This window comes from Portunus trituberculatus, chromosome 46, assembly GCF_017591435.1.
Source record: "Portunus trituberculatus isolate SZX2019 chromosome 46, ASM1759143v1, whole genome shotgun sequence".
In the NCBI taxonomy this organism is placed as follows: Eukaryota; Metazoa; Arthropoda; class Malacostraca; order Decapoda; family Portunidae; genus Portunus; species Portunus trituberculatus.
The window spans coordinates 23,338,831-23,351,124 of record NC_059300.1 but is presented as its reverse complement, the minus strand read 5'-3'; the positions used below and the strand labels follow the sequence as shown (position 1 = coordinate 23,351,124).

At 42.1% G+C, this 12,294-nt stretch overlaps 1 protein-coding gene across 1 annotated transcript in view; it reads right to left on the bottom strand.

Moving 5' to 3' along the window:
- The window catches only part of LOC123520192, a 111,031-nt gene that overhangs the window by 4,046 nt on the left and 94,691 nt on the right, over positions 1–12,294 (bottom strand). The window contains 1 exon segment of the mRNA XM_045282228.1: positions 4,395–4,545. Within this exon segment, the coding sequence (XP_045138163.1) occupies positions 4,395–4,545 (151 nt within the window).

Here is a 12,294-nt window from a genome sequence, read left to right as displayed (position 1 = left end):
ATGAAATACTAAGAGAACTTATCCATTAAGTTGAGGATCATAATTTCTAATTTAAGGTACCCTTATTTTCCCTATAAAGGCTTATAAGTGCCAAATTATTACTGTTTTTTGTTGCTGAGTGCACACAATGCAGAACAAATAAAATGGCAACTGGCATCACAATTTTTGCTGTTAAGTAATAAACATATGTCTTGTATCAGGTGTTGGTGGATAAATCATACCATGTAAAAGTGTGGCTCCCTTCATGCATGAAGGCATTCTCATGGGGTGCTGCATACAACATGATGATGAATTGGCAGATAGGGGAATAATGTCAGGGGTTGAGATCCAACAGCCAATTCAAATTGATTAATCATTACAGCTTTAAGCATTTTGGAAGCATTACACATAACCATCATATGAAAACATTCACACAAAAATTTAAGTTTTGTGAATGTTACAGAGAAGGGAAAGCTGTGAGGAGTATCAGTTACTCTCATCACTTTTAAATATGTTGATGGATATAGTACATATCTTGATTATTTGTGAGACAGATTGTAATGTGCTTCACTTCATAGATGCAAGTTAAAGGTTAAGTATGATATCAGTCTTCATGCAACAAATGTTTTCTTTAATCTTGCTCATACTTATCCTTGTTTTATGTTTGGTAAGGATAGTTGGATGAATTCATAAAAATACCATTTGAAATTATGCTATGGTGAAAAGAGGGAAAGCAAAAAAGACCACATTAATTAAAGTATCCTGAACAGAGACAAGAGTCTGAGACACAAGGTACCTGACACAACCAATGTGCCACGACTCACAGATGAGCAACCCAGAGCTTAGTGGCCATTGTTTACACTACCATCTTTTGGACAAAAATACTTTTCTGAAGTTTACTTTTACAAAAAATAATTATTGTCTCTGGTGCTTCTTTTAGAATTAGTTGAGTATCTTTAAAAAATATAATACCAGGATAAGTATGAAGTTGCTTTTGAATGTTGTAGAGAAAGATGAAAGCAAGGACTGATAATGATGAAGTGTAACTGTAGGCAGACAATGCTAAGAGGATGCCGAGTAGTATAATGTCTGCAGATGACAGTGTTGACTGGAGAAAAATTAAAGAATCTGCAGAAAGTGGCAAAAAGGTCAAATATTGTTCATCAGAAGTGGAAGTTGATTATATTGAAAAAAAAAAAATAATAAATAAATAAAATAAATAAATAAATTAAAAAAAATAAATAAATAAAAAAAATAAATAAATAGAAAAAAATAAATAAATAAAAAATATTAAAAAAAGATGTAAATTAATTTAGAATCATACAAAGATAGGGACAGGGTGCAAGAGATGTGAAATGAGGCTTAATGGACAGGGAATGAAAGGCCACCAGGAATTTAAATACCTTGGTTTGATCCTGTGCAAACATGGAAGTATGGAGAGAGAAATAAAAGAGAAAGCATTACCAGGAGAAAAATTGAGGAAACTCTAGAAAATATGACAAAGGGTATGGCAATAAGGTGTGTGTGTGTGTGTGTGTGTGTGTGTGTGTGTGTGTGTGTGTGTGTGTGTGTGTGTGTGTGTGTGTGTGTGTGTGTGTGTGTGTGTGTAATTCACCTCGGTCGTCTGCTGGTCACCCAGCCAGTCTTCCCCATTACGGAGCGAGCTCAGAGCTCATAGACCGATCTTCGGGTAGGACTGAGACCACAACACACTCCACACACCGGGAAAGCGAGGTCACAACCCCTCGAGTTACATCCTGTACCTATTTACTGCTAGGTGAACAAGGGCTACACATTAACAGGCTTGCCCATGCCGTGCCGAGATTCGAACCCGGGCCTCTCGATTGTGAATCGAGCGTGCTAACCACTACACTATGCAGTGTGTGTGTGGGGGTGGGGGAGAAGGGAGGAGAGACTGAATGATAGTTTAATGTGCCAACAGTAACATATGTAAGTGAAACATGAACATGGAATGAAAAGTAAAACAAATCTAGGATCCAGACAATGGAGAGGAGTGTTTGAGAGGTGCTTGTGCTGTGAAGAGATGGATGGTTAAAGCAGTGACAATTTTTAAGGATGGAGTGGCATATATATATATATATATATATATATATATATATATATATATATATATATATATATATATATATATATATATATACAGGCAACCCCCATTTAACGAAGGGGTTACGTTCCTAAAACACACTTCGTTAAGCGAAACTTCGTTAAGTGAACCGATTATAACAAGTTTAACCACTGATTTGAACTTCCATTGAGAGTAAGCAAAGCGAGAGTGCATCATAGTACAGTAAAAGGTTTTATGAAAGTAAAAATTATGAAGTTAAACATTTAGGTAGTTTAATTTAAGTCATTATAATGTACACTAATGTATGTATGTACGTAACTTTATAATGTTGATGATCTTAACTTTATGAAGGGAGGGAGAGTGAAACGGAAATACACTAACCGGCAACCTGTGGAATGTAAACAAAGTGCGCATCATGGTACCACATACAAAACTTATGTACCACATTTCCACAAGGCTTTCCATTTTATCCATTGTAGAGTCACGAGTTCAGGTGGTTCTTTTAGCTTTCAAGGAAGATACGGTCTCACCAGCCTTCTTAATAGAGTCTGCTGACTTGAAAATAGTAGACAGTAGATGGAGTCAAGATGGTGGCAAGCAATGTTATTAGTTTTCTGGCCTCTCTTGTCTGTGAATAATACCCAGCTTCACTTCGAGAGTAAGACACTTCCTGGTCTTCTTAGGAACGTTAGGCCACATTGCAGGGCGTTTTGGTGGTAAGTTGAACTAGGGAAGATGAGCTGCTGGTGACGCTGTTATGTTTTGACTGGGAGTGAGTGGTGCGTGATCTTGATCTTGATCTTGATGCTACAGGTGACGCAGAATTTTTTCTAAGTCAGGCCTTTGTATCGGCAGCACCTGTGTTGTACACGAGAGGGTTGATCTTGATCTTTATTCTACAGGTGTCTCAGGATTTCTCCTGAGGCAGGCCTTAGTACCAGCAGCTCCTGATGTATTAAAAAGCCTGTCAGCTTGCATGATACGGTGGGGCTTTCAAATTTGGAAAAAAATACCAGGATAAAACTTTGTTAAAGCGAGTTTGGTGTTTGTTAAACGAGCAGATGGTAGTAAAATGAAACCTTCGTTGTAGCAAAATTTCATTGTGAACCTTCATTAAACGGGGGTTGCCTGTATATATATATATATATATATATATATATATATATATATATATATATATATATATATATATATATATATATATATATATATATATATATATACACACACACACATCAAAGGTGAAGGATGGACTCTGGGGAAACTGTGTCTGTCTAATGCAATACCTCCAAACATATCGCACAGTTTGGTCATGTGAGGGCAATGACAATAATGGTGCACAAAGGTGGAGTGGTGCAGTGGAACTATGAGTGCTTTGTGGGGCCCCAGGGTTTTCAAGTGCATGGGTTCGAATCCTGACCACGGTCTGAGGTTAGGGGGCATCCACTTAGGGTAGCGGTTCCCAAATGCCAAAATCAAAGTCCTCCTGACTTCTTTGTCAGGAGGCACTGTCCTAGCCCTAATGTAATAGCGAAATCGGACGTATAAACGGAAAAAAAAAAGGTGGAGTGGTGGTGTGCATGTGAAGGTATTCAATGGGAAGGTAGAGTACTGGAATACTTGAATGAAACAGAAGGAAAAGAGGAATGGAATACATAAGAGTACAGACAAATGAAGACCTGTTGTGGCTACCTACACCCTTGAGAGAATTTTAAGATTAGAAATATATTTGCCCTCAAAAAACATATTTCAGCAGATACATGATTCATGAAAATAAGAGACACTGTTAATGAAGATGTTGGTGATCTGTTGCTTCTGGACAATGTTCCTCAAGTTGGTGAACCTATTCAAGTTTTGCAGGAAGAGATACAATGTGCATCATGTAGTTATCCCTACCCAAGATATGACCTCATGTCAGTGTCATTATTGAAAAAAATACTTGGTACAAGATTTGATAAAAATTAATGTACTATTTGAAATATTGTAATGGTGATAATGTGGTGAAGCCAATACTTTTCTTTATAAAAGTAATTTTACAGGGAATTAGCACAGAGGTGTAAAGAAAATATGGTCTTTTGGTGCAAAATGTAAAGGCAGTGCTTTTCACTCCTAATGTTAAAATACTGAGCTACAAATCAAGAAATAGCAGAAATAGCTATCCTACCATGTAAACATACATATAGTATTTTAATATGCAGGCATTGGAAGGTGTACAAAATCCTCACAGGAGGAAGGTGCCACATTAACTGGTGTTTTAAGAGGAGAGAAGAGAAACTGAGGCTTCAAAGGTAAAGCCAAAAAGCAGCACCATCATGAGGTAGCAACTCACCCTGGCAGCTGAATACACGCCTCCAACACGCTCCTCAAATGACTTGAAAGTTGGAGTCTCTTTAAGTTGGCCGAACTTGGCGCCAATGCCTCCAAAGAGGGAGGAGGTCTTCTCTCCAACGGCACTCATGGCCCCAGCAGTTTTCTGGTACCTGAGGAGAAAAAGAAGACATTATTCATTGATATTCTTTCCCACTGCATATTTAAGTGAATATGATAGGTTGTCTCCCTGGTACTGAGGGATATACAAAACTAAAGCAACTGGGGGGATTACTGAGGTACTGTTGCATAAAGAAACCACAGAGAAGGTTATCTTGCATCTATGTTAAGATTTTTCAACACATAGGAACATACATTTCCATAATAAATAGTTTTCATTCCTATATAAGTTAAAGTATGTAGTATGTGTAGAAGCCCATATTGCACAAGTGTGGAGCTGCATGGTTCTGGAAAGTGTCAGTACCATTCAGTATATTTTTTCTAATAATTTGTGAGTCTCATACCATGAATAAATTGAAAAAGAATGTGTTTTTAAGGGTAAATCAAACCCTCAATACTTGCCATTACTACTTCTGCCCACTATCTATGGTGTGTGTGTGTGTGTGTGTGTGTGTGTGTGTGTGTGTGTGTGTGTGTGTGTGTGTGTGTGTGTGTGTGTATTTCACTGTTTGATCTGCTGCAGTCTCTGACGAGACAGCCAGATATTACCCTATGGAACGAGCTCAGAGCTCATTATTTCCGATCTTCGGATAGGCCTGAGACCAGGCACACACCACACACCGGGACAACAAGGTCACAACTCCTCGATTTACATCCTGTACCTACTCACTGCTAGGTGAACAGGGGCTGCATGTGAAAGGAGACACACCCAAATATCTCCACCTGGCCGGGGAATCGAACCCCGGTCCTCTGGCTTGTGAAGCCAGCGCTCTAACCACTGAGCTACCGTGTGTGTGTGTGTGTGTGTGTGTGTGTGTGTGTGTGTGTGTGTGTGTGTGTGTGTGTGTGTACTTGCCATTACTACTTCTGCCCACTATCTATGGTGTGTGTGTGTGTGTGTGTGTGTGTGTGTGTGTGTGTGTGTGTGTGTGTGTGTGTTCACCACGGTCACCTGCTAGTCACCCAGCCAGTCTTTCCCATTATAGAGCGAGCTCAGACCTCATAGACTGATTTTCCGGTAGGACTGAGACCACAACACACTCCACACACTGGGAAAGCGAGGCCACAACCCCTCGAGTTACATCCCGTATCCATTTACTGCTACACATAAAGAGACTTGCCCATTTGCCTCGCCGCTTCCTGGGACTCGAACCCGGGCCCTCTCGATTGTGAGTCGAGCGTACTAACCACTACACTACGGTGTGTGTGTGTGTGTGTGTGTGTGTGTGTGTGTGTGTGTGTGTGTGTGTGTGTGTGTGTGTGTGTGTGTGTGCCCTCTGTAACAGCAGAGTATGTAAGTCAGCAGATACCTTTGAGCTTAGGAGGAACAATGACAACCTCACTTAAGGGAAATTCGTAAATATGTCATCTGTCTTCTTTCAGTTTTAATAATAATAACAATAATAACAACAATAATAATAATAATAATAATAATAACAATAATAATAATAATAATAATAATAATAATAATAATAATAATAATAAAACTAATTCCGGTCATTAAACAAACATCACGTTGGTTTGTTCAAACACATTTCTTAATCTGTTCGTTGTAATGTATTAATGAGCCATCACACACACACACACACACACACACACACACACACACAGTCATAACGCGCTATGAAGTCATCAATGTCATCTAGGTAATGGATACTAATTTCGAGGATGAGCATAATTTTTGTCAACACATTGGGCGCATCACGGCTGGATGGCTGAGTGGACAATCGCGCCTCGGTGTCGGGGGTGGCAGGAGTGTGGGGACGCGGCGGCGTTTTCGTTACTAAGTGGCGATGACGTGACTGTCGAGAAGACATGACTTTAGGGAAGTTGCCGTGGTGTTCCTGTCAGCAGTTCCTTTGGGTACACGTTCGCGTATTGGTCCGTATTCTCTCACCACGACTATATTCCAAAACCACAGACATGATTATCCGAATTCTCCAATGTTTATATATATATATATATATATATATATATATATATATATATATATATATATATATATATATATATATATATAAATCTTGTTAATATCATGCTGCTTTGAAAAGCAGCATAATATGAACTTGAGCCTTTTGAATGTAGTTGAGGTGCGGCGGAGAAGTGTTTCAAAATCCAATGAGTCACAACAGCGTGAAGAGAGGAGACAGAGACAGGCAGCCAAGCAGGCAGGCAGGGAGGATGAGAGGGAAGAAGGGTATGTACTATATTTGTGTCCTGCTGCGTACTGGATGCTCGATTTAAACCAATATCGGTGTTGGGTATTGGCTTTTGACACTCATCGTGAATTATATATGACAAAGCCTCTGCTAGACTCGTAGAGGGATATCTGATTTACAGACCGAAGCGGAGACACGCGAGCACCAGGGTTACGAGAGTACCCAGCAACACTCCACCGATGAGGCGTCAGGTGTCGAGAGAGAGAGAGAGAGAGAGAGAGAGAGAGAGAGAGAGAGAGAGAGAGAGAGAGAGAGAGAGAGAGAGAGAGAGAGAGAGAGAGAATGGGGGGGACGTCCAAGTATAGAAGCGAAGAACAAGGTCACGAATTTTCACTATGATTTACTTTCTCTGATACAAATGACACTCATACTAGCATGCTCACGTCACAGGAGTTCTTATTTATAGTGATTCAAGACATGCAATCTTGCAGAATTACCCAAGCTGAGATAGTAGAACCTAATTAACTATTTGAAAAACTCCTATTAGTAAGAATCAACACACACTGCACACAAAAACACGATGATGGAAGAGGGCGCTTGTAAGGTCTCTGGAGGAAAATAAGGATAAGGAGGAAGGGACTACAGCGTACCCTGAGACCCGATCAAGTGTACAGCGAGGAGCTTCCCTTCATCCACCGCAGCGCCACCTATCCAATACTAAATTTAACTGTGCGAAATTAGATTGTTGAAGTTTGCGAGGAAGTGAAGTACAAGCCCACGCAATAATAAGATGAATAGTTGCAGAAACTTACTAATATGAGTAGAGAGGACTGAAGAGGTCTCCCTCTCCCTCTCCCTCTCTCTCTCTCTCTCTCTCTCTCTGAGCTCTACAAATAGTTAATAAGCGTTTCCAACGTTGGGTATTTCCACAGACGGGGAGCGCGAATCATGAGGAGGAGGAGGAGGAGGAGGAGGAGATGGTAGTGGGGCCTTTAATTCTTGTCAGCACCAGATTGGTATCTGACGAATGGTGTGCTCTACCCACAGCAGCAGCCTGAGATGTCTTTCCTAGGGTTTGCTATTGTTACTGAATGAAGGGTCTAGGGCCAGTCCTGCTGGTTCTTTGGGATCTATCCAGGATTTGGTTTAGGGTCTTCCATCGCACACGTACGATCCAGTTTCATGGGCAACGCACATTATGATGGCACCGCCACCTTCAATGAGCAAAGATGCATCGTGATGACATCGCCAAAGCAGCGCACATCATAACACATCTTTTGAGAATCACGTCAAATTTCTCTAAAAACAATCACGGTTACAGTTATGAGTGGTGAAGAGAGGATTTCCAGGAGACCTTATACTCTGGAATTTCTTGGAAACCTGTGCGGCCTGAACACACTCCTGCTGCCTAGAAACAGACCCAGGCATGACTTGACTGGCAGACTCACAACACCACGTCTCATCTCCTTTCCTCTCCTCTCACTTCATCTTTCGTTTGCATGCGTATCGGATAGCTAGTTTGGTAAAACTTCCTAAATCCATTTCAGAGATTTAAAAAAATATGATTACAAGTGATTGGCTTCGTTTTGAACCTACATTTCAAGTATTTCCTTCATACAAAGATTGCATCACGGAGCACTAAAAATATGAAATTTTTCGTGAGCGTAGAAGAGTCTGGTACATGAGCGTGTGTGCGCAGGGGTCACGAGTGGCCCAAAATAAACCAGGGGGTGTTCACCTCCACCCGCCAGCTCGTCGCCGAGACCCTGGATAACAATGTGGCTATGTTAGTACGCACGCAGGACATCACTTGCATTACTAGGCAGAAAAAGAAGAAAGATAGAAAGAAGAAAAGTTAAGAAAGCGAAACAAATATCACCACAATTTGACACACACACACCCACACACACACACACACACACACTTTTATATTTTATAAACCCATCAGCCTGGCGGAACACAGCAGACCCACCAAGACCCAACATACTCGCCGCCACAGACCAAGACGCACCAGAGCACAGGGATAAATAAAGGCGCCACATTCATCACAAGAAAGAAACATTTCTGGCAGGCCCGCCCAAACTCCCTCCCCCTCTCCCTTCCACTCCCACTCCTGAGTCCGTTCACTCCCAGTCTTTCTTCCTCCCCTCCCTCTCCCCAAATCCTAAAGGCGGGTCTCAGCTAGCGGCCAACGGAAAGCCGGCCAGCCTGGAGCAGCCCTGGGCCTGACGCGCCGCTCTCCTCCTCCTCTTCCGCGGTCGATCCCCACACACACACACACACACACACACACACACACACACACACACACGAGATTTCCCGCCTTCGTTTCATTCCTTTTCTTTCCTCCATCCTCCTCTTTCTCTTCTTCCGATCAACCTCCTCGTCTTTCTTTAACTATTTTCCTCCCACCGTTCACCGAAAGTTCATATCCTGATGTATTTTTTGGGCCTGCAAGTCTAATGGTTTATCGACTAAACGGTGACGAGGGAAGAATATCAGGCGAGATGAAAGTAAACGACCTAAAGGTGAAAATTTAATGCTGAATTCATTTAAGGAGAGAGAGAGAGAGAGAGAGAGAGAGAGAGAGAGAGAGAGAGAGAGAGAGAGAGAGAGAGAGAGAGAGAGAGAGAGAGAGAGAGAGAGAAGGAAGTATAGAGGGAAGAAAGGGGAGAGCCCGATGACGTCACTAACTTGGGATAGTGAGGAGGAGGAGGAGGAGGAGGAGGAAGCCATACATTTGACATGCGTGTGCAAGTTTTCGTTCTCTCTCTCTCTCTCTCTCTCTCTCTCTCTCTCTCTCTCTCGCGTGCAAATGACTAATGTTGATAATTTTCAGATAAATTCAAAGGCAAATCTTACACTCACCACACTCACTCATCATCCGTGTGAGTGAAAACACACACACACACACACACACACACACACACACACACACACACACACACACACACACACACACACACACACACACACACAGAGAGAGAGAGAGAGAGAGAGAGAGAGAGAGAGAGAGAGAGAGAGAGAGAGAGAGAGAGAGAGAGAGAGAGAGAGAGAGAGAGAGAGAGAGAGAGAGAGAGAGATATTCATACCGCCTCCCTCTCCATGAGTATTCCCACGCACCTGACGCCTACGTGTGCTAATTACAAAGCACAGATCACCCCTGCGTTCCCCTGCAACACCTGCCCTGCCATTACGGCCCTGCCTCCCTTGCTGTAGGTTAAACAGTGCAGCTTATTACAAACACCTGCGTAAGGGCAACGGATCTGCTGTTATTCATTGTTCCTTTTGATAAGCAAACCCTTTAACAATGTATTGTCATGTGTCTCTCCTCGTCTAATTTTACCATGCTACACTGCAATATGCAACAGCACAATGCTAAATAAAAGCACGGTAGAAATTCACTGCAAACATCTACACGGAGTAATAAAGAGATTAAAAGGGTATTAGTTCAATATGTGGCCATTATAACACAAATGGCTATGGAAAAATGGTTTCTTATTATAGAATACTGCGTTAAACAGAGATTAATGTCGTTTTCAAGTAGGCTTTTGTGATTCTAGTAATTGTTTAACTAGAATCATTATCTATAGAAGAAAAAAACAACAACAACGAAAAACTGGCTAATTATCTGTGGTCTTTGAAAGCGATGCAGCTGAGGGGACAAAGTGGTAAGAGTACGCCAGACGCAGCGCTGTGAGGCTACGGCGGGACAGCAACAGCTAAATATGGACTTCTTAACTTCCCCACGCTTCTCTAATGTTCTTAAGTGCTTACGTTAAATCGCCTCGGAACAAGACAATTTGGAGTTACGGAGATGATTGTGACCACAGCAACTCTTTCGTCTAAAAGTGAATCTGCCCTTCAGAAAAACAAATTAATTCGTGACTGTGGAGTGCAAAATGTACAGAGAGAGAGAGAGAGAGAGAGAGAGAGAGAGAGAGAGAGAGAGAGAGAGAGAGAGAGAGAGAGAGAGAGAGAGAGAGAGAGAGAGAGAGAGAGAGAGAGAGAGAGAGAGAGAGAGAGAGAGAGAGAGAATTTCACTGGACTATGCAAATACCATATATAATAATCAACCATTCAGCCAATCAATCAGTGCGTTATTAAGCAAATCACGGACCTTCAGCGTGGCATCAATAAAAACACAACACACATCACTCATGGCTGTAATATTCCTGTTATTTGCATTCGATCCTAACATAAGTGCGAATAAAAACCAAATAAACACAGACGCGCCAATATTTATTTATGGGGAGACGGAAACAAAACATCGCTGGTGGTTGAGCCCCGCCAGAGACACGCACGAATAAATGCAGGTGTGGGAGGCCGTGCATGAAAGACCAATTAGCACAGGTGACAAATGCTAAAAATTTTCCCCAAGCATTATGTACACCCCACCCACCGTGACTCGGCTAACTCGCTTCACGGAGGATGCCAGCTCGCGATCAAGAGAGAAGGGCGAGGGAAGAAATAAACAAAAGAACAACAACGGCGCATAGTAAATCAAGAAAATACACTGCACAAATATCACGATTATAACAAGACAGGGAGGGAACGACGTAAAACTGCCAATTCTCTCTCTCTCTCTCTCTCTCTCTCTCTCTCTCTCTCTCTCTCCCGGCATAAGGGTGTGGGACGATCTGCCGGGAGCGAAGGGGGAGGGAGACAATAATTGGGTCAGTGCACAACTTTAGGGTAACGAGGAGGAGGAGGAGGAGGAGGAGGAGGAGGAGGAGGAGGAGGAGGAGGAGGAGGAGGAGGAGGAGGAGGAGGAACGAGAAAATATCTGAGAGAAAATGGGAGGTTTAGTTGAGAGAGAGAGAGAGAGAGAGAGAGAGAGAGAGAGAGAGAGAGAGAGAGAGAGAGAGAGAGAGAGAGAGAGAGAGAGAGAGAGAGAGAGAGAGAGAGAGAGAGAGAGAGAGAGAGAGAGAGAAGAGAGAGAAACGAAATACAATCCCGATTATAACTACAATATGAAATAGTGACAGTATTATCATCGTTATTATCATTATTACTCGTATTATTATTATCATTGTCAGTAGTAGTAGTAGTAGTAGTAGTAGTAACAATATGAGTAGTTATTGTCGTTATATTAAAAGTGAAGGAAGAAATAGGATAAAAAAAAAAAAAAAAAAAACAGGAGGAGGAGGAGGACGTGGAGAGCAAGGAGGAAGAAAAGGAAAAGAAGGAGAAAGAAGAAACGTTGGAGGAGAATGAATAAAAGAAGGAAAAGTAGGAGGAGGAGGAGGAGGAGGAGGAGGAGGAGGAGGAGGAGGAGGAGGAGGAGGAGGAGGAGGAGGAAGGCATAAGAGGCAGGGCTTATGAGGACTGCGTAAAGGGCAGCTGGTAAGGAAGGAAGGAAGGAAGGAAGGAAGGAAGGAAGAAAGAAAAAGAAAAGAGGAAGAAAGGAAAAAAAAGGAAGGAAGGAAAAGAAAGAAAGAAAGAAAAAGAAAGGAAAGAAGGAAGGAAGGAAGGAAGGAAGGAAGGAAGGAAGGAAGGAAGGAAGGAAGGAGGGAGGGAAGGAGGCGCGGGAAAGGAACACCTGGTACCTAACCTTTCCGGAAGCACTTCAAAGCTCACCAG